The sequence below is a fragment of the Haliotis cracherodii genome, unplaced genomic scaffold, assembly GCF_022045235.1.
Source record: "Haliotis cracherodii isolate W230 unplaced genomic scaffold, xgHalCrac1.p SCAF_2, whole genome shotgun sequence".
NCBI lineage: Eukaryota > Metazoa > Mollusca > Gastropoda > Lepetellida > Haliotidae > Haliotis > Haliotis cracherodii.
The window spans coordinates 32,052,111-32,075,995 of NW_027266275.1; the positions used below are offsets into that span (position 1 = coordinate 32,052,111).

Genomic DNA, 23,885 nt, shown 5'->3' on the forward strand with positions numbered 1-23,885 from the left:
AGTGTCAATTATAGTGTGTTAAACACAGTGTTGTCTTATTGAGTGTTTAACACCGTGTCAACTATTGGTTGTATAGCACAGTGTTGACTTGTTGGATGTTTAACACAGTGTTGACTTATAGTGTGTTTAACACAGTGTTGTCTTATTGAGTGTTTAACACAGTGTCAAGTATTGCGTGTATAACACAGTGTTGACTTATTGGGTGTATTACATAGTGTTGACTTATAATGTGTTAAACACAGTGTTGACTTATAGTGTGTTTAACACAGTGTTGATTTATTAAGTGCTTAACACAGTGTTGGCTTATTGAGTGTTGAACACAGTGTCAACTATTGCGTGTATAACACAGTGTTGACTTGTTGGGTGTTTAACACTGTCTTGACTTATAGTGTGTTTAACACAGTGTTGTCTTATTGAGTGTTTAACACAGTGTCAGCTATTGCGTGTATAACACAGTGTTGACTTATTGGGTGTTTAACACAGTGTTATCTTATTGTGTGTGTAACACAGAGTCAATTATAGTGTGTTAAACACAGTGTTGACTTATTGAGTGTTTAACACAGTGTCAACTATTGCGTGCATAACACAGTGTTGACTTGTTGGGTGTTTAACACAGTGTTGACTTATAGTGTGTTTAACACAGTGTTGATTTATTAAGTGCTTAACACAGTGTTGGCTTATTGAGTGTTTAACACAGTGCCAACTATTGCGTGTATAACACAGTGTTGACTTATTGAGTGTATAACACAGTGTTGACTTATAATGTGTTTAACACAGTATTGACTTATTGAGTGTTTAACACAGTGTCAACTATTGCGTGTATAACACAGTGTTGACTTGTTGGGTGTTTAACACAGTGTTGACTTATAGTGTGTTTAACACAGTATTGTCTTATTGAGTGTTTAACACCATGTCAACTATTGGGTGTATAGCACAGTGTTGACTTGTTGGGTGTTTAACACAGTGTTGTCTTATAGTGTGTATAACACAGTGCTGTCTTATTGAGTGTTTAACACAGTGTCAACTTTTGCGTGTATAACATAGTGCTGACTTATTGGGTGTATAACACAGTGTTGACTTATAGTGTGTTAAACACAGTGTTGTCTTATTATGTGTTTAACACAGTGTTGATTTATTAAGTGTTTAACACAGTGTTGACTTATTGAGTGTTTAACACAGTGTCAACTATTGCGTGCATAACACAGTGTTGACTTGTTGGGTGTTTAACACAGTGTTGACTTATAGTGTGTATAACACAGTGCTGTCTTATTGAGTGTTTAACACAGTGTCAACTATTGCGTGTATAACACAGTGTTGACTTATTGAGTGTATAACACAGTGTTGACTTATAGTGTGTTAAACACAGAGTTGACTTATAATGTGTTTAAAACAGTGTTAATTTATTAAGTGTTTAACACAGTATTGATTTATTGAGTTTTTAACACAGTGTCAACTATTGCGTGCATAACACAGTGTTGACTTGTTGGGTGTTTAACACAGTGTTGACTTATAGTGTGTTTAACACAATATTGACTTATTGAGTGTTTAACACAGTGTCAACTATTGCGTGTATAACACAGTGTTGACTTGTTGGGTGTTTAACACAGTGTTGTCTTATAGTGTGTATAACACAGTGCTGTCTTATTGAGTGTTTAACACAGTGTCAACTTTTGCGTGTATAACACAGTGCTGACTTATTGGGTGTATAACACAGTGTTGACTTATAGTGTGTTAAACACAGTGTTGTCTTATTATGTGTTTAACACAGTGTTGATTTATTAAGTGTTTAACACAGTGTTGACTTTTTGAGTGTTTAACACAGTGTCAGCTATTGCGTGTTTAACACAGTGTTGACTTGTTGGGTTTTTAACACAGTGTTGTCTTATTGAGTGTTTAACACAGTGTCAACTATTGAGAGTATAACACAGTGTTGACTTAGTGGGTGTATAACACAGTGTCAACTATTGCGTGTATAACGCAGTGTTGACTTGTTGGGTGTTTAACACAGTGTTGTCTCATAGTGTGTATAACACAGTGCTGTCTTATTGAGTGTTTAACACAGTGTCAACTTTTGCGTGTATAACACAGTGTTGACTTATTGGGTGTATAACACAGTGTTGACTTATAGTGTGTTAAACACAGTGCTGTCTTATTGAGTGTTTAACACAGTGTCAACTTTTGCGTGTATAACATAGTGCTGACTTATTGGGTGTATAACACAGTGTTGACTTATAGTGTGTTAAACACAGTGTTGTCTTATTATGTGTTTAACACAGTGTTGATTTATTAAGTGTTTAACACAGTGTTGACTTATTGAGTGTTTAACACAGTGTCAACTATTGCGTGCATAACACAGTGTTGACTTGTTGGGTGTTTAACACAGTGTTGACTTATAGTGTGTTTAACACAGTATTGTCTTATTGAGTGTTTAACACCATGTCAACTATTGGGTGTATAGCACAGTGTTGACTTGTTGGGTGTTTAACACAGTGTTGTCTTATAGTGTGTATAACACAGTGCTGTCTTATTGAGTGTTTAACACAGTGTCAACTTTTGCGTGTATAACATAGTGCTGACTTATTGGGTGTATAACACAGTGTTGACTTATAGTGTGTTAAACACAGTGTTGTCTTATTATGTGTTTAACACAGTGTTGATTTATTAAGTGTTTAACACAGTGTTGACTTATTGAGTGTTTAACACAGTGTCAACTATTGCGTGCATAACACAGTGTTGACTTGTTGGGTGTTTAACACAGTGTTGACTTATAGTGTGTATAACACAGTGCTGTCTTATTGAGTGTTTAACACAGTGTCAACTATTGCGTGTATAACACAGTGTTGACTTATTGAGTGTATAACACAGTGTTGACTTATAGTGTGTTAAACACAGAGTTGACTTATAATGTGTTTAAAACAGTGTTAATTTATTAAGTGTTTAACACAGTATTGATTTATTGAGTTTTTAACACAGTGTCAACTATTGCGTGCATAACACAGTGTTGACTTGTTGGGTGTTTAACACAGTGTTGACTTATAGTGTGTTTAACACAATATTGACTTATTGAGTGTTTAACACAGTGTCAACTATTGCGTGTATAACACAGTGTTGACTTGTTGGGTGTTTAACACAGTGTTGTCTTATAGTGTGTATAACACAGTGCTGTCTTATTGAGTGTTTAACACAGTGTCAACTTTTGCGTGTATAACACAGTGCTGACTTATTGGGTGTATAACACAGTGTTGACTTATAGTGTGTTAAACACAGTGTTGTCTTATTATGTGTTTAACACAGTGTTGATTTATTAAGTGTTTAACACAGTGTTGACTTTTTGAGTGTTTAACACAGTGTCAGCTATTGCGTGTTTAACACAGTGTTGACTTGTTGGGTTTTTAACACAGTGTTGTCTTATTGAGTGTTTAACACAGTGTCAACTATTGAGAGTATAACACAGTGTTGACTTAGTGGGTGTATAACACAGTGTCAACTATTGCGTGTATAACGCAGTGTTGACTTGTTGGGTGTTTAACACAGTGTTGTCTCATAGTGTGTATAACACAGTGCTGTCTTATTGAGTGTTTAACACAGTGTCAACTTTTGCGTGTATAACACAGTGTTGACTTATTGGGTGTATAACACAGTGTTGACTTATAGTGTGTTAAACACAGTGTTGTCTTATTATGTGTTTAACACAGTGTTGATTTATTAAGTGTTTAACACAGTGTTGACTTTTTGAGTGTTTAACACAGTGTCAGCTATTGCGTGTTTAACACAGTGTTGACTTGTTGGGTTTTTAACACAGTGTTGTCTTATTGAGTGTTTAACACAGTGTCAACTATTGAGAGTATAACACAGTGTTGACTTAGTGGGTGTATAACACAGTGTCAACTATTGCGTGTATAACGCAGTGTTGACTTGTTGGGTGTTTAACACAGTGTTGTCTTATAGTGTGTATAACACAGTGCTGTCTTATTGAGTGTTTAACACAGTGTCAACTTTTGCGTGTATAACACAGTGTTGACTTATTGGGTGTATAACACAGTGTTGACTTATAGTGTGTTAAACACAGTGTTGTCTTATTATGTGTTTAACACAGTGTTGATTTATTAAGTGTTTAACACAGTGTTGACTTATTGAGTGTTTAACACAGTGTCAACTATTGCGTGTTTAACACAGTGTTGACTTGTTGGGTTTTTAACACAGTGTTGTCTTATTGAGTGTTTAACACAGTGTCAACTATTGGGAGTACAACACAGTGTTGACTTAGTGGGTGTATAACACAGTGTTAACTTATTAAGTGTTTAACACGGTGTTGATTTATTAAGTGTTTAACACAGTGTTGACATATTGAGTGTTTAACACAGTGTTGATTTATTAAGTGTTTAACACAGTGTTGACGTATTGAGTGTTTATTACAGGGTTGACTTATTGAGTGTTTAACACAGTGTTGACATATTGAGTGTTTAACACAGTGTTGACTTATTGCGTGTTTAACAAATACAAGGGGTGGTTAACCGTTCCTGTGTGTTAGGTAGGGAGAATTCACGTTTCAAGGTTTGGCAATCGTAATGAAATAAATAAATTTCCGGTAGACAAGTACACAAAAAGTATTATAATAAATAGGATAATCCATGTGTCTCGTGAAATATCCTGTTTCTCTCGACACATGGAATATCCTCTATATGTTTGTGTATCATGGAAAGTTAGAAATATCAAAAGTGGAGTAGCATGTACAGTAGACTACGGTTATAACGAACTCGAGGGGACCACTAATTTAAAATTCGTAATAACCGTAGTTCGTTATAAGCATACATTCGGCATATGTACAACAAATGATCGGGACTAAAACTATGTTCGTTATATCCGTCAGTTCGTTATAAGCGTATTCGTTATAAAACATGGTTTACTTATAGTAAATAAAGTTTACATATCTGAATTGATAGCTCTGTTTATGGTAAAAGTTAAATGGACATCAATGTTACAAATAAAGAAAGTCTCTTATTTAAATTATAAATTTTTAGAATCTAATTACTGACACGACATCTGTCAGTTTCCGTAGAATGGTGGTCCTGCAGGTGTTGGGCAACTTGGGACCGGGCAACATGGGATCATTTTACAGCTGCTTCACTCACTACCAAACATTTTTCATTCATAACTATTAATAAGGGTATTGTTTTTCGGATACGACGTGTCTAAGTTGAAATTAAGCGCACATCAAGAACACAAGGCATATAATTGCAATACAGAACGGACTCTAAAGCATACAGATTGCTGTAAAATGTTGCGGGTTAAATGTGACATGTTTATTCATGAAAACCAATTTCACAAAACATGACGGTATTCATGCTGTTCTCAAAATGTACACACAAGAACAAACACTTTCCATTTTTCACACATTCTGCAAATGAACATTTTTTATAGAAATAATTGATTTTGTTATGGTTGTACAAATATAACCAAAATATACAAATAAAAAAGAACGAAACACGCCGCTCCGTCATGAAATGAAAAATACAGTAAAAATTGCCTCACCATTTAATTGCTTCAAATTATTTTTTTATGAACGTAAATTTATCCTAATGTTGATACATTTTATCACCAAATGTGGTTTTCAAGAGGAATCTTTCGATCAAGCGTCATTGCAATGTCATCCGCACCAGCTGAACGATTGATAACATCAATGCACAAGTCTACACAATATCGTGACGATCTATTATGTTTATAGTGCTGATCGTATGACAAGCCACGTGTGTCCCAGGGAGCGAGTTACCTGTATCTACCTGTACACACCTGAACACAGGTGCTAGCTTCTTCCAGGCCCGGGGTAAATAGATAAAACACTCACTGTAATATCTAAGATGGAGGCCGGATGGGTTCAGATTAGGTTTATTAAACGAGTTACATGAGGCGGCCATGTTCTTGTCTAGAGACCATCCTGATCATGACGTCATCATGACATTATCACTGTTTTAGTGACGTCATCAGTCCATGAGTACTATGATGACTGTTGATACTACACTCACAAGGGAATTATATTTTGTTTAAGTACTCAAGGGTAACTTGAAATATTTTAGCACCTGGTGTTATTGAATATAGTTCTGATAATTGCATGTCTATTCACAATGTTAGCTGAAGCCATAGCACGACAAATCTGGTCAATAGTTTCCCCATTTTGAATAGAATCACGAAATAACGAGATTATTAATCTACGAATATAGCAGCATGTGTTCAAATGCTTACAGAGTAAAAACAAGTGCAAAGAGTGCTTTTCAAGAAATATCCATTTGTCTAGCGATAAATATCCTCATTAGGTTTAATCCGTGGTTTCAATCCGGTTAAGGATCGGCAGTCAAGTGACTCCGAGCAGATCTAGTTAGCAGCGTGTTAAGCCTACATACATTACCAACACGAACTGAAAGAAACATACGTGCACAGGTAGTAAATACAGCGCTATTGACCCCGCTCGAAACGCACACACTGCAATAGATAATCGCCCCCAATCACCTAACTGCCGACCTAACCCAGACTGAAACCAAGTGATCAGATCTCAATGATGGACGCGAATTTGCTTGAATGTTGCTTAAATCAACGCGTAACCTTCTCACTCACTCCAGCTACTACAACTACTACAACTGCTATAACTGCTACAAAACTACTACTCCTACTTCAACCTATTCTATTTTTATGTTGTTTTTTTGTTTAACGCCGCACTCAGCAATATTCCAGCTATATGACGGCGGTCTGTAAATAATCGAGTCTGAATCAGACAATCCAGTGATTGACATCATGAGCATCGATCCACACACTTGGCTTTGGTATTGTTTGATGTTTAAACGCCGCACTCAGCAATATTCCAGCTATATGACGGCGGTCTGTAAATAATCGAGTCTGAATCAGACAATCCAGTGATTGACAACATGAGCATCGATCCACACAATTGGAATACGATGACATGCATCAACCAAGTCAGAGAGTCTGACCACCCGATCCCGTTAGTCGCCTCTTACGACAAGCAGAGCCGCCTTTTACGGCAAGCATGGGTGGCTGAAGACCTTTTCTACCCCGAATCTTCATGGGTCTCATATATTTATGAATAACACAAAACACATATCTAACATCGCATGAAGCACGGTATGTCAGTTGATGAAATAAATGATTTATATAGACAAGCAGATATGTGCATACTACTGCTACTGCTGCTGCCACTGCTACTACGTATCGCCTCGAGCGGTGGTCTAGTGATAGAGCGAAGGTCCGGGGTTCAATCCCCGGCAGCGTCATACCAAAAGACGTAAAAAGATGGTACTTGTTGTTACCCTGTCTGGCGTTCGGTATTAAGGGGTTAAAACAAGGACTGGTCGGCCCGGAGTCAGTATACTGTGTCTGAGTGGGGTATTCATGTTAAACTGCGGCATTGTATCTCAGTGGGCTAGCTCAATAAAATCGGCATCCACACACAAGCAGCCACACACATACACACGTGCATGCACGTCGCTATATAATAATCTTGGACGCGACCTTAAACCCTATTTCACCTCACTACTACCACCAATGATTGATAACACTCTGTTAAGTTATAATCACCGCGACAGTTGCCCGTATGGTGGCCATTACAACAATGTAAGTGGGCCAGTGTCTGTGATAGGTACGAGTAGGTACAAATGTATGTACGACAGTATCGTTATTGATGATGGTGCAATCCTCCCATCACCTCACACACCCACTTCACTGATACGCCAACAGAGATACCCTCATCACCCACGTCACCATATCAGTGGCCTTTCGCAATATCAGCGACAGTTATCACTGTGTCATTGGGATGGGGCGAGTGGGGTGATTGGCAACCTATATACCAAGACAATAGTGGATCGCGTCATTCCACACTGATGTCTACATCACTGTCACAGACAACCCTTGTTAAAGTGTGCTATCGCCAAGAAATACACGCTAATATCTTGCAGCATTACGGTTATCTTGCTACTGACATATATCCCAGAGAAGCTCAAACCAGATTATTATTCACCAGTTTCAATAGCAAATATACTGAACCGCAAAAGAAACGTCACTATGGATAGATATAAGAGAAACCTTATTTGTCCAAACAATGTAAACATACTTTGAGACATATTAAAAAGATGAAAGTGATCATCAAGGTTGAAATTAAAGTGTCATATTATTAAAGTGAAACATAACACTAGTCTCTGAGAAAATGGCATCGCAAGTTAGTATCTCGTGTGTCCGCCATGTGCATTGATGACTGCCATGCAACGTCGATACATGGAATGGATGAGTCGGTTGATGAAGGCCATAGACACTTGAGCCCACACTCTGATGGACGCCTGACGCAGTTCAGCTGCAGTTGTCGGCCTTGGTCGGACGTCATTCAGCCATCTTTGCATCTCGTCCCACAGGTGCTTAATGGGATTTAAATCGGACCTGAGGGCAAGCCACTGCATGGTTCTGATTCCTTTCTGCTGGAGGAAGTCTCTCGTTGCTATCGCAGTGTGAGCACAGGCGTTATCATGCTGAAACTCGTGGTTGCGGCGACGTGCCAAATGAGGTATGGCGTGTGGTCTCAAGACTTGATCAATGTACCGAGCTGTTGTACTATTGCCTCTCCCTAGACCGATGTTCTGGAAGACCACAGGGCCGACCCTATGTGCAAGACCAATTCCACCCCACACCATGATGTCTCTCTAAACAACACAAGCATCCGATTAACGTTCCCCACGTCGTCGCCAGACTCTCTCTCTGCCATCTGCTGTTGAGATACAGTAACGGCTCTCGTCTGAGAAGAGGACTCTTCTCCACTGCTGGAGGCGCCAATGTTGGTGCTGTGTTGCCCACTGAAGACGGTCCCAGCGATGACGTTGTGTCAGAATGGGTCCTCGGTGTGGCCTGTGACAGTGGAGGTGTCTGCTCCGCTCCGCTGTTTCCGCAGCAGTAACAAAGCGATCTTGAAGATGCTGTCGCACAATCTGACGACCCTCACGTCGGGTGGTGACCCTTGGTCTTTCACTACGTGGGGGGTCATCTGTAGCGTTGGTGGTCTGGTACCGTTGCTGGAGCCTGTATATGGTTCTTACGTGGACTTGAAATGCATTGGCTACTTGCCGGGCGGTTTGTGCAGCTTGCAATCGCCCAAGGGCTTGGTGTCGCTGACTTCTTGTCAATCTTGGCATATGGTAGCAATTCAATAACGAATGAATGTTATCCGATCTAGGTGGATTTTTATAGGGAAAGAAATGGGGGAACGCGTGTGCATTTCAATTTGCACGGAACTCACGTGTATCAGGTTACCATGGCCGTCGCCGTGGTGCGTTTGGGCGATCGGTTTTATTGTCATCTGCTTCGTTTTTTTATCATCAAATTTCATTTTTCCGGACAAGGTAATGTTAAATTTTAGAAACTTGCCAAAAATAACCCAGATATTTAAATGACAACTTTTCATGCAATGTTACTTGGGTGACGTTTCTTTTGCGGTTCAGTATATATTTTTTGTGTTTAAAAAATCAGGTTTTTCGTCGCTTGCAACATTATTTTGACAATATCATCCAAGTCCGCTGTTTGTTTTTTGTTGTTTAACGCCACACCCAGCAATATTCCAGCTAAATAATGGCGGACTGGAAATCAAATCCAGGGATTGATATTATGAGCAACGCATCAAGTTATCGAGGGACAGTAAAAAAAGGGTCATGGTATTTCAAAGTGCTTTCACTTGTTGAAAATGTTTTAATTTCCATAAAACAATAAAAGCGATTTACTGACTAAATCCAGGGATTGATATTATGAGCAACGCTTCAAGTTATCGAGGAACAGTAAAAAAAGGGTCATGGTATTTCAAAGTGCTTTCACTTGTTGAAAATGTTTTAATCTTATTTTCCATAAAACAATTAAAGCGATTTACTGACTAAATCCACCAAGGAGTGCCGATAAAATAAAGAGAACAAACACAATGTCCATGGATTAGACCAAGACTATAAGCGTATATATGTAGATAATGCAATTACAGAGAACAAAGCAATATTCTCAGTGAAAACATCTTTAATGACAAGGTATGATATAAACAGTGGGCGATATAAATGATACAAACCGTATATATAGTAGGCGATTTCGTTCTGTGCTTTTAACGACATTTTGCACTCCTGGTAACTGCATGTAGAAAGTTAACCCAAATTACCATACTTTGAATGAGAACTAAACGAACTGTATATGATGTGTATATAAAGAGCAGTTGAACCTACACGTTGAATGTTGAACCACAGTATTCCAGTTATATCACGGCGTGTCAGCTTAATGTCGTAGGAAATCCTAAGGGATTCAGGTCAGATATGTTTACCGCTTTGGTGAAACCGCTGAGCACGGGTATCTTGCTGAATAATCGAGAAACATAATCGTGGCGAACCGGGATTCGAAACCACAATCATTGGTCTCTGGCGTGCTCACAGCGAATTGCGGCGCCTTAGATGACTGGGCCACCGTGCCCATCTCTACCTGTATGAAAACCTGTAGGTTACGAAATGAAAATAAAACTGGCCTTGTGACAGAAAATATTTCACAGTCATACAGGAGGGTCGTAGCCATAAAAGTCCAACGTCAGCAACTCTTGTCTTTTCACTATATGTACATGCAATTAACATTAAATATTGCTGACACTGCATTTTCCTTATCCTTCCTATTAACTATCTGAGTCATTGCACACAAACTGCCTCCTTGTAGCGTCTCTCAGCCAGGACATTTATACCTGTCAACACATGCATTCATTAAAGTCGCCACATGCATTGGGTATGCCAACATTGGGTATGCCAACAGTCAACACATGCATTGAGAATAGTCAACACATGCATTCATTAAAGTCGCCACATGCATTACGAACAGTTAACACATGCATTGGTTATGCCTTAAGTCAACACATGCATTGAGAACAGTCAACACATGCATTGAGAACAGTCAACACATGCATTGAGAACAGTCAGCACATGCATTGAGAACAGTCAACACATGCACTGAGAAGGTATATTGGAACAAATGCAATGAGAACAGTCAACATATGCATTGAGAACAGTCAACACATGCATTGAGAACAGTCAACACATGCATTGAGAACAGTCAACACATGCATTGAGAAGGTATATTGGAACACATGCATTGAGAACAGTCAACACATGCATTGAGAACAGTCAACACATGCATTGAGAACAGTCAACACATGCATTGAGAACAGACAACACATCTATTGAGAACAGTCAACACATGCATTGAGAAGGTAAATTGGAACACATGTATTGAGAACAGTCAACACATGCATTGAGAACAGTCAACACATCTATTGAGAACAGTCAACACATGCATTGAGATGGTATATTGGAATGTCAGCAGTTATTCGGCTCCATATTGGAATAAGGTAAGTTCCGTGTTTTCAGTCAGCGTCCGGGAGACCACTACCGGTGCTCATAGATGGATATAACGATGGTCGGTCGGTTCCATCCTCGCCAATGTCTCTATGCTGTGTTACATCTTGTTCTCCGTATGTGGGATTCTGAAACGTTGGGTCTTGTTCCACATCCAGATCTACAAAGCGGGCACTCGGACGCTGCCTGAATGTATCTGTCCAAATCTCACGGGATCTTCGTGTGGGGCGCCGTCTGGAGACAAACGATTGCAGCGTGCAGCGTCAACAAAATCTATTTGCAATTTAATTTGTTCGTGTTCAATAAAAAATGTCACAATGTCACATGTAGATATTGAACCCGACATATGGGCACTGTACCCGACATATGAGTATTGTAACCGGCATGTGGACATTGTACTCGGCACGTGGGCATTGTACCCGACATATGAGTATTGTACTCGGCACGTGGGCATTGTACCCGACATATGAGTATTGTACTCGGCACGTGGGCATTGTACCCGACATATGAGCATTGTACTCGGCACGTGGGCATTGTACCCGACATATGAGTATTGTACTCGGCACGTGGGCATTGTATCCGACATATGAGCATTGTACTCGGCATATGGCCATTGTACCCGACATATGAGTATTGTACTCGGCACGTGGGCATTGTACCCGACATATGAGCATTGTACTCGGCATATGGCCATTGTACCCGACATATGAGCATTGTACTCGGCACATGGGCATTGTACCCGACATATGAGCATTGTACTCGGCACGTGGGCATTGTACCCGACATATGAGTATTGTACTCGGCACATGGGCATTGTACCCGACATATAAGTATTGTACTCGGCACGTGGGCATTGTACCCGACATATGAGCATTGTACTCGGCACGTGGGCACTGTACCCGACATATGAACATTGTACTCGGCATGTGGCCATTGTACCCGACATATGAGCATTGTACTCGGCATGTGGGCACTGTACCCGACATATGAGCATTGTACTCGGCATGTGGGCATTGTACCCGACATATGAGCATTGTACTCGGCACATGGGCATTGTACCCGATATATGAGCATTGTACTCGGCATGTTGGCATTGTGCCCGACATATGGGCTTGTAACCGGCATGTGGACATTGTAATCAGCATATGAGCATTGTACTCGGCATGTGGGCATTGTACCCGACATATGAGCATTGTACTCGGCATGTGGGCATTGTACCCGACATATGAGCATTGTACTCGGCATGTGGGCATTGTACCCGACATATGAGCATTGTACTCGGCATGTGGGCATTGTACCCGACATATGAGCATTGTACTCGGCATGTGGGCACTGTACCCGACATATGAGCATTGTACTCGGCATGTGGGCATTGTACCCGACATATGAGCATTGTACTCGGCATGTGGGCATTGTACTCGACATATGAGCATTGTACTTGGCACATGGGCATTGTACCCAACATATGAGCATTGTACTCGGCATGTGGGCATTGTATCCGATATATGAGCATTGTACTCGGCATGTTGGCATTGTACCCGACATATGAGTATTGTACTCGGCATGTGGGCATTGTACCCGACATATGAGCATTGTACTCGGCATTTGGGCATTGTACCCGACATATGAGCATTGTACTCGGCATGTGGGCATTGTACCCGACATATGAGCATTGTACTCGGCATGTGGGCATTGTACCCGACATATGAGCATTGTACTCGGCATGTTGGCACTGTACCCGACATATGAGCATTGTACTCGGCATGTGGGCATTGTACCCGACATATGAGCATTGTACTTGGCACATGGGCATTGTACCCAACATATGAGCATTGTACTCGGCATGTGAGCATTGTATCCGATATATGAGCATTGTACTCGGCATGTTGGCATTGTGCCCGACATATGAGCATTGTACTCGGCATGAGGGCACTGTACCCGACATATGAGCATTGTACTCGGCATGTGGGCATTATACCTGACATATGAGCATTGTTCTCAACACGAGGAACACTACAACTTGACAACATGTTTGTAAACATTTCATGTACACCAACGTGTTTACACAACGTACCTTCTGTACCAGATAAACGCAGCAACGACGACAAGGACGACAACAGCACCGACGACAACGCCCACTATGAGGCCAACTGGAGTCCCGGAGCTGGGCTGCAAGACAGATATGAACAAAAATTAGCATTACAAACCCTCTACCAAATCGACAGTTTGTGAAAACCTTTTTTTTAGATTTTGAACAGAACCTTAGCAATTCCACGGCGTTTAAGCTATGTGTTGGGGGAATGCGGGAAGTGAAGGTCATAAACGTAGGTCATACACGATTGCAACTTTGATGAAAGCCACGAGAACGCGTACTGTGGTGATGACAATCATAATCAAGGCAAATCTGGATTCGAACCCACGATTATAGGATCATGACACGCCTGAGAGACGCAACTCTGAACAGCGCCTTTGAAACTTCGGCCATCCATTCCACATAACCGGATTACAAAACATTCATACGTGACAATAGTGGACCAACTCGGATACATACCTCAGGCTTCGAGTCTCTCAGTTCCTGTGTCGATCCCGTGTATACAGTGTACGGCATTAAATGATCCAGATAGTCTTTGGACAAAGAGAAGGGTGTACTTGTTGATGATGTGAACCGCAGTGTCAACTCCGTAATATCCTCTCTGCAAAGGAAGAGCCAGATGCAATAATGATTTCTTATATACTCCCTGCTCTGACCCATAACCAACTCAGTCCTTGGCACTGCGAGTAATTCTAGACTCTATATGTTAATACACCGCCGGGCAAATAAAGGTATATGTTGAATATTGGATTTGATTTAACCGCAAAATTACAAACGTTACCTACGTTACGTAACTAGGATGAAATCATTCGCAGAAATACTGCAAAGTTCAGGACCAACACACATCTATGACATTCGTATTAAATGCATCAACACCAGAACAATTTGATTTTTGTTTCATAAAACATGAGTGTACATGTTGGTTGATGAACAATGGTTGGTAACTCTCTACTCAATATGAAAGGAAGGAATCATGAGCCGATTTCGGGAGAGTGATTTCGTCGCTCCATCCGACTCGAGTAAATAGTTGAGTAGAAACTCGATAACTGGAAATACTTGATAAGTATTTATTCAGACATATTATATCAGGATCTCTGTTATATCATCTTTTCTAGTGTTTCGGTAGTCGGTCATCTGACAGCAGTCATTATGTTCTATAAAACGCAGGGTCATAAACTGGTAAGATAAACGAGGCCCTACAATACATATTATGATATTTATGATATATGGCGACAGCATCCTATTCTCATAACAAGATTTTTGCACCTACCCAGCACTGTTATACAGTTGTCTGACGACAATATTGATCTGTATGGTTGACGGATTTACGTTCTGCAGCCTCTTAGCAATCTCTGACTGAAGAGTTGATTTAAGATTTTGAATGATGATCTTCTTGTAGGATACCTCCAGATATACTGTCAACGTGTCTCCTGAAGAGGTAAACAAAACCATTGTCTGTATTGACTATATTAATGTGATTATTATCAATCTTAAATTATTTGGTGGTTATCAAACAGTTGAACAAACTTGATGGTTTTGAGTTTTGGAACACATGTGTCTAATTAAATACACTTATCCCTACTGTACCTGGTGTAGCTTTCCTTGTTGATGCTATTGTTGAATGTGCGGATGCTGGCTGTGTGTGATGGACAGAGTGAGTAGATTCTCCGGCATGATCTGAAGTAGATGCAGAGTGTGATGGCAGACTAGGAGATGCAGATTCGCCTGCACTTGTGGACACTCCTAAAGTCGATGTCCCTTCTGATGACGTGCTGCCATACTGGGGATTTGTTGCTGTACGTCTGCTTGTTTCGGGAGTCAGGGTTGACCCTGAAGATTTCTTTGAAGTAGATGGTCCTTCTGAAGACGTGCTGCCATGTGGGGGGCTTGTTGCTGTACGTCTGCTTGTTTCGGGAATCAGTGGCGACCCTGAAGATTTCTTTGAAGTAGATGGTCCTTCTGAAGACGTGCTGCCATGTTGGGGGCTTGTTGTTGTACGTCTGCTTGTTTCGGGAATCAGTGGCGACCCTGAAGATTCCTTTGAAGTAGATGGTCCTTCTGAAGACGTGCTGCCATGTTGGGGGCTTGTTGTTGTACGTCTGCTTGTTTCGGGAATCAGTGGCGACCCTGAAGATTTCTTTGAAGTAGATGGTCCTTCTGAAGACGCGATGCCATGTTGGGGGCTTGTTGTTGTACGTCTGCTTGTTTCGGGAGTCAGGGGTGGCCTTGCTGTTGCTATTGGTTTGCTTGTTTCGAAAGTCGATGGCGTCCCTGAAGACTGCGTTGAAGTAGATCGTTTGAGGGATGTTGATGTGTGTGAGGACAGTGAAACAACTGAGGATTGCGTTGTCGTCGGTGACTGAATTGAGTGACCAGTTGTAACAGCCATGTTGCTCGTTGACTTTGAGGAGGTAGTAGAGGTCATATGTTGCCTTGATGATGATGTTGATGACAAAATAGTAAAGGTGTGGGTTGGAATTACCTTCTTAGATGTTGGTGTTATATTTGTTGAGGTTTTTTGGCTTTTTGTCTCTTGGGATGTGGCTCCTCCTGTAGATGGTATCGATGCCGATGTCATCTTGAGACTAGTAGATTGCGCTGTTCCACGAGTGGGTGTAAACGTTGTCCTCTGAGCAGCAGTGGTCGTTGACGTTGCAGTTGTCTGTGTTTTCTTAACAGTTTTCGGTTTGGCTGATACTGTCGACGGCTTTATTGAAGATGTTGTCTTTGTTGTCGTCGATGTTAAAGTGGATGGTGTAGATGTAGATGTTGATGTTAAAGGTGCAGTTGGTGTTGACATTCTTTGTTTTGTCGTACCTTAAAGGAGATATTTCACACAACGTCATAGCAATATTTAAGAATATTCAACTGCCTACGGGAATTGACATCCGTACACATAATAAACCTAACGTGGAACTTTAACAATGTACTTGTTATGTTGGCGTGCAACACCAATCTGTTTATTAATCACACTTTTAATCACACAATGGTGATAATATCAGGGATTTGATATATATATATATATATATATATATATATATATATATATATATATATATATATATATATATATATATATATATATATATATATATATATATATATATATATATATATATTTATGGCAATAGATAGGTTCTTATAAGTGTTGTATATTGTTGCAATAAACAAAAAGCCTTTTAGGCAAGCTAACTATACATGTTCTTTATGTTCTTTGTTCAAATCTTTGTTTTTCTCACTTGCGGGTGTAGTCGATGTAGCAGCTGCCGTTGTGGTAGTTGCCATGATTGTCGAGGTCGATAGTGGTAATGTTTCACAGCGTTTACCTGTAGTAGTAACAGGAAATAAATGTATTCAACTCAAACAGGAGAAATCATTATGCTGCTAACTGATACTGAACAATCATCATTGGCTTTAACCACTCGAACACTCTATCTCCACGGATCTGCAAACTAAAGAGAAATGACCCTCTGTTGGGCTCGTGGAAAGGGACTGATGTTGCATTTATGTAGTTCTGATTGTAAAGCACAATATAGATTTTGTATATTTTTTGCTGTCTTTCGAAAATGTTCGAGTCAAAGCACAAATATAACTATCTGAACATGGTTTATCAAAATGCATTGTCCCAGAAAATACTTGAAAATAAATCTGCTACAGATTGGTGAAAAATATAAATAAAATTCCCTGCTACAAATATACATTGTTTTACAAGATGTTATTTATAGTTTTCGTATTTAGGCTCATAGTTGATTAAACAAATATCTGGTTTTGCCGCTGTAACTGAAACACACATATTCTCCATTTAAAATCCCAGCATCTCCCCCACCCTTCTCCCCTGAATTTCAAATGGTCGGACCAATATCACATACACTATACAGTGTACACTATAAATTGCTATTTACACTTATATAGGTCGCAATATTGTGAAATTAAGGAGTTATATGCAAGTGAAATAAAATCCATTCACAATGCCTACCGTTAAATCCCGATTTACAGGAACAGGTGACCTTTGATCCAGAATAGTGACACGTTCCTTGATTCTGACATGGATTCTTTGTACAGGGGGTTGTCTCACAAGTTGTGCCGTTAAAACCAGGTTTACAGGAACAGGTGACCTTTGACCCTGTAAATTGACACGTTCCTTGATTCTGACATGGATTCTTTGTGCAGGGGGTTGTCTCACAAGTTGTGCCGTTAAATTCAGGTTTACAGGAACACGTGACCTTTGAACCAGAATAGTGACACGTTCCTTGATTCTGACATGGATTTTTTGTACAGGGGGTTATCTCACAAAGTCTACCGTTAAATCCAGATTTACAGGAACAGGTGGCTTTCGACCCAGTAAATTGACACGTGCCTTGATTCTGACATGGATTCTTTGTACAGGGTGTTGTCTGACAAGTTGTGCCGTTAAATCCAGGTTTACAGGAACACGTGACCTTTGAACCAGAATAGTTACATGTTCCTTGATTCTGACATGGATTCTTTGTACAGGGGGTTGTCTCACAGTGGGTGCCGTTAAATCCAGGTTTACAGGAACACGTGACCTTTGAACCAGAATAGTTACATGTTCCTTGATTCTGACATGGATTCTTTGTACAGGGGGTTATCTCACAGTGGGTGCCGTTAAATCCAGATTTACAGGAACAGGTGCCTTTCGACCCAGTAAAATGACACGTGCCTTGATTCTGACATGGATTCTTTGTACAGGGTGTTGTCTGACAAGTTGTGCCGTTAAATCCAGGTTTACAGGAACAGGTGACCTTTGACCCAGTAAAATGACACGTTCCTTGATTCTGACATGGATTCTTTGTACAGGGTGTTGTCTGACAAGTTGTGCCGTTAAATCCAGGTTTACAGGAACAGGTGACATTTGACCCTGTAAAATGACACGTTCCTTGATTCTGACATGGATTCTTTGTACAGGGGGTTGTCTCACAAGTTGTGCCGTTAAATCCAGGTTTACAGGAACACGTGACCTTTGAACCAGAATAGTTACATGTTCCTTGATTCTGACATGGATTCTTTGTACAGGGGGTTATCTCACAGTGGGTGCCGTTAAATCCAGATTTACAGGAACAGGTGCCTTTCGACCCAGTAAAATGACACGTGCCTTGATTCTGACATTGATTCTTTGTACAGGGTGTTGTCTGACAAGTTGTGCCGTTAAATCCAGGTTTACAGGAACAGGTGACATTTGACCCTGTAAAATGACACGTTCCTTGATTCTGACATGGATTCTTTGTACAGGGGGTTGTCTCACAAGTTGTGCCGTTAAATCCAGGTTTACAGGAACACGTGACCTTTGAACCAGAATAGTGACACGTTCCTTGATTCTGACATGGATTTTTTGTACAGGGGGTTATCTCACAAAGTCTACCGTTAAATCCAGGTTTACAAGAACAGGTGACCTTTGACCCTGTAAAATGACACGTTCCTTGATTCTGACATGGATTCTTTGTACAGGGGGTTGTCTCACAGTGGGTGCCGTTAAATCCAGATTTACAGGAACAGGTGGTTTTCGACCCAGTAAAATGACACGTGCCTTGATTCTGACATGGATTCTTTGTACAGGGGGTTGTCTCACAAGTTGTGCCGTTAAAACCAGGTTTACAGGAACAGGTGACCTTTGACCCTGTAAATTGACACGTTCCTTGATTCTGACATGGATTCTTTGTGCAGGGGGTTGTCTCACAAAGTCTACCGTTAAATCCATATTTGCAGGAACAAGTGACCTTTGACCCATTTAAATGACACGTTCCTTGATTCTGACATGGATTCTTTGTGCAGAGGGTTGTCTGACAAGTTGTGCCGTTAAATCCAGATTTACAGGAACAAGTGACCTTCGATCCAGAATAGTGACACGTTCCTTGATTCTGACATGGATTCTTTGTACAGGGGGTTGTCTCACAATGTCTACCGTTAAATCCAGATTTGCAGGAACAAGTGACCTTTGACCCATTTAAATGACACGTTCCTTGATTCTGACATGGATTCTTTGTACAGGGGGTTGTCTCACAATGTCTACCGTTAAATCCAGATTTGCAGGAACAAGTGACCTTTGACCCATTTAAATGACACGTTCCTTGATTCTTACATGGATTCTTTGTGCAGAGGGTTGTCTCACATAGTGTGCCGTTAAATCCTGCAGGACAAGAACAGTTGAATGTTGACCCAACTACTCTACACTTTCCTCCATTGAGGCAGGCAACATTGTGACAAGGTGTTTGTTGGCAGGAACTTCCGCTATAACCTGAAATATACAATGAAGGCATCTGGTTGCAAGTACAATTCTTGACATCTTACATGATAACACTATTCAAACGTATGATTCATAGACTTAAACAGAATATAAAAATTACGTCATGTATAGCTCTGAGGTCGATTTGTTGAACTAGGTCTTGTCCAATAGCGAGTGAGTCAAGATTTTACATCTCATGGGATACACAAAATTTGGGAGCACGTTCTTGAATAGTAAATATTTGCCAGCAAAAAAAAATAAAACAAAGTTATAAATCGTAGATATGATATGAAACAAAACCCAGTTACGTTACATATACACAGGGTGAGACTTATAACCAATCTATCCTTACTGGGGACCAAGACTTAGTGGTAAGGAGGTGAGGAGAATTGTGGTTGTAACGCCGCTTTCAAGGGTATTGCATTTATATAGTGACGTGGAAGCGCGCGTGCGTGTGGCTGCTTGTACCAGTCCGGATTCATACCCGTTTTACTGTGCTAACCACCTGAGATACCATGCCGCAGTTCAACATCTATTCCCAACTAAGACACACTGTGACTCTGAGCCGACTGATCCTTGTTTTCTCCCCTAATGCCGAGCGCAAGCCAGGGTAACAACAAATGCCATCGTTTAACGTCATTTAGTATGACGCGGTCGGGGATCAAACCACCGACATTCTGCTCCAGGCCGACGCTCCATCCACTAGACCACGGAGACAGTTGTGTTCCTCACAAGCGACTCATAGATAGCTAACAAGATGATGGCAGTAAAATGTAAAGCGTTAAATTCCTTGGTGGTCTATGTCTATTGTCCCACACACATGTCACTCAAGTTTCAACAAAAGCAGAGGCTAAATATAAATAAATAGTGCATGGAAGAGGTCCCAGGAAATACTTCAATATTCTAAGCCAAGACATCTTTCAAATATTTCTTTCCAATACTTCAGAGACTTGAACTGTACTATGTTGAACCTAAGCTTCAATGGTATATTGAGCCTTGAATTATATATATTCAGCTGTCGGCATGTCTGCCTTTAGTTCAGATGTAACGCTGAAAAACGTGAAGGAGTAATGTACCTTTATCGCACCTTTTCGTCCCATCCGGGGCACACGTGTAGTGATCTGCTGATCCTGGGTCGCACAGGACAGAACACCTGGGTCCATAGTAGTGGGGGTCACAGGTCACAGTGATGGTCAGCGTTAATCTGTAATATGGTGTCACGCCGTATTAATATTGATTACATTGGACGATTGTCCAGTAAGTGCAGGGTAGCAGCAGCCCACGCGTATACACAATATCTCAAAACGTCAACGCCAGACAGTATTTAATCTCGACTATCTGCTGAAACAGATTTCATAGGGCGTAAAAGGCAAATTTGTGATAACAATTACATGAATAACTGAAGCGTTATTGATAAAAAACCGTGTTTGGCGGACCTGTACGTGTGAGGTAGGTATCGCGTAGGACACACGAATACAAGCTATGAACAATAAACAAAGCAGTGACGCACCTTGCATCTTTGTCAGTGAGAGTGATGTTGGTGCCATTGTGAGACGGCGGCAGAGGTGTCGTCATGTCATCCAGAGGAAGAGGTTTGCCGAATGTCGCCCAGTAGTCATCACCAACTGTAGCCTCAAACACAGCGCCTGTCTGAACACACACGGATTATGTTTGATCATGCTTCCTGGTTATGTATGGTTCTAAGGGAGTGAGTAGGAGTTTAGTCCGCTTATATTCCTGTCATATCATGGCAGTGGAACACTGGCCATCACACTGCGGGGAATCAAACCCTGGTCGTACGTGTGACGAACCACGGCTTTAACCACAAGGCTATCCCGCTGCTGATTTAATACGAGCCTGGCAGAGCAACACAACTTCACATAATTTCGTGCTACCGTGTGTATATGAAATAAATATTCAACGCTATATTCATGTTTTATTCGTGATCCACGTTAAGTAGATTTACACGATGGATAGTGTCGCTTGTCATTAGTCCTCAGATTCACACATACTATTTCTTTATAGTATATTAGACAGTAGTATATATGCGTTTTGTTGTTAAACTACGGTAATGTCCCTGCTGGAGCTGTAGACGTAATGACATTGATAGTTTCAGTGCTGAAGTCAATAGACGACAATATCGCTAAATGTACCTGTAACGTAGTAAACGGCTTGACGATGGGATTGGCTATTCCGCCTTTAATGCTAGTCCCAAATTTAACGTCCCGTATGCCCTTGTATTGGTCGCTCATCTTTGTACAGTATCTGTAACAACATATTATGCAGGACCGACATCATGTGATGTAAAGGAAGATGTAATGTTGTACAGTTAAAATAACACACAAGATCATTTGTGACTTAAATTTCAATTGGAAATGAAGTACAGCCATTATACATGTACAACCAATGTCAATTTCTATAGTAAATGAGCAATCTTCATTTCTTTCATTGATTGTAGACAATTGATACATAAAACTCCACAATTGTTTATCTTCAGATTAAATTTTCCAAAAAACATAAAACAACCTACACTTTATTGGACAATCCCTTGAGACAAAAGGTGAACAGTAGATCACAGGGAGGAGATGACGAAAAGAATCCCCCTCCCTTGCATCCTGTGTCTGATGACTTGTGGTACTCCAATAGATGTACAGACACACTGCCGCTGCTGGTACAGGGCTGTCGGGGAGAGAGATACACATGAGACAGCAACAGTCAAAATATAACCATTGAAGAATGGAATCCAATCCTGAAATGAACCTAAATGACAAACGCCATCTCAATCACATACCTCAATCCAATAGGTATACAGGAAAACAACGATAAACGCGTTGTTCCAGTTCCACATGATGTTTTATCGCATGTAGATGTTGGTGCACTGGCTCTCCTGTGTGGCTGTTGTTAAGACGGTATGATATCGGTCTGTCCACCTGTTCTATCTGATGGATGCTAGAAATACGCCTCCTTAGTGTTGCTCCCGTCACACCTTAACGTCACAGGTACAGGCCGGTATATGAATCCTCCGACACACCTGGTATGTGCACTAACTAGTTCAGCAGCTATCAGTATCTGTTGTCCTGATTGTGCCGCACACTATCAGTAGCACTGGTGGGATACATGTACAATGTATGTTGTCTAATCATACAATAGTATATGTCACTGGCTTCACTGTAGTCAGATGTCTCAAATTCCTTTAGTACATAAAAAGGTGCATATAGTCTTCAAATACAAATAGTTTTCTTGCATATAACCACACTGGCACAACAAGCATCCAATACTTCCCTCAGTATTTCGTAGTCTCATAATACCTTGTGTATACCACCCTATTAATGACAGGAACCGACCTATCCGTGTCTTACCACTGGCGAGATAAACCGTGATATAACCGCAGAGTGACATCAAGCCGTATTAATCTTGTTTAACCTAACATTCTTATGACGATATAATAGCATGACGTCAGATTATATTCCATGGAGCATAACCTGTCATGCCAACAGCATACCCATGGTGTCTTTCGATCTTACAACAATCATTTAAAATTAATAGAGAAAGATTGATAATTCTTTCACGCCGCGGTCACGCCATTCTTGTTATATCACGCCGGGCAGTATCACGCTGCAAGCCAGTGGTTGATATAATGAGCAACGTCTCGCGCACTCAGGGTAGGATGATACACACACAACCAAGTCATCTCACCACCGGACAAGTAAAAGGGTGCTGGGGACTTTCTGAGCATGATTGTGAAATGTAGATGTTGTCAATTATCAATGACATCAGGTTCTGAAACAGTAATTATCTTATTCAGCATTGTAGTAAACAGTTGACAAAAATCAACGATGAAAATCCCTTGGAGATGTAAAGATCATGCTTTATTATTCTATGGTTGAAAACACACAACAACAAGGTTTGGTGCAACTGTTTCTTGAAAACTGATGCGGTACAGTTGATGTAAGTAATAATACAATTAAATTTACATTTGTATATCAAGTATCTGCATATAACTGTGTATTCGAATCCCGGATGGAACTCAACCCCAAAAAGAACTAGAATGTGTACTTTACAAAGAAAGTATAATCCCCAATACATGTATAACATTTGGTTACACGGCATTACGGCTTTAAATCCATTATTGAATGTTTGT

General features: G+C 40.6%; 2 protein-coding genes across 2 annotated transcripts; both read right to left on the reverse strand.

Annotated features, from left to right (window-relative positions):
- Positions 1-10,036: 10,036 nt before the first annotated feature.
- Positions 10,037-16,303, reverse strand: LOC139468904 (uncharacterized). Its single transcript, XM_071251036.1, has 5 exons — positions 15,091-16,303; positions 14,774-14,933; positions 13,963-14,104; positions 13,486-13,580; positions 10,037-11,645 (listed from the first exon to the last, which is right to left on the reverse strand). The coding sequence occupies exons 1-5, from the start codon at positions 16,301-16,303 to the stop codon at positions 11,420-11,422; spliced, it is 1,836 nt and encodes a 611-aa protein (XP_071107137.1). The 3' UTR covers positions 10,037-11,419.
- Positions 16,304-16,695: 392 nt separating this feature from the next.
- LOC139468910 (fibropellin-1-like) lies at positions 16,696-22,592 on the reverse strand. Its single transcript, XM_071251046.1, has 7 exons — positions 22,536-22,592; positions 22,275-22,423; positions 21,898-22,009; positions 21,255-21,394; positions 20,821-20,948; positions 17,471-19,756; positions 16,696-16,829 (listed from the first exon to the last, which is right to left on the reverse strand). The coding sequence occupies exons 1-7, from the start codon at positions 22,590-22,592 to the stop codon at positions 16,696-16,698; spliced, it is 3,006 nt and encodes a 1,001-aa protein (XP_071107147.1).
- Between the last annotated feature and the right edge of the window lie 1,293 nt (positions 22,593-23,885).

Bases quoted from the DNA above. Each gene is read 5' to 3' on its own strand.
- LOC139468904 (XM_071251036.1), bottom strand. From the start codon at position 16,303: ATGTCAACACCAACTGCACCTTTAACATCAACATCTACATCTACACCA. The intron at 14,105-14,773 runs GTAGGTGCAAAA...CTTCCTTTGCAG, and splicing joins CAACTGTATAACAGTGCTGG to AGAGGATATTACGGAGTTGA. The intron at 11,646-13,485 runs GTACGTTGTGTA...GTTTGTCTCCAG, and splicing joins GCGTTTATCTGGTACAGAAG to ACGGCGCCCCACACGAAGAT.
- LOC139468910 (XM_071251046.1), bottom strand. From the start codon at position 22,592: ATGTGGAACTGGAACAACGCGTTTATCGTTGTTTTCCTGTATACCTAT. The intron at 22,424-22,535 runs GTATGTGATTGA...TCTCCCCGACAG, and splicing joins TGTATACCTATTGGATTGAG to CCCTGTACCAGCAGCGGCAG. The intron at 16,830-17,470 runs GTGAATGGATTT...TTACTACTACAG, and splicing joins GGGATTTAACGGTAGGCATT to GTAAACGCTGTGAAACATTA.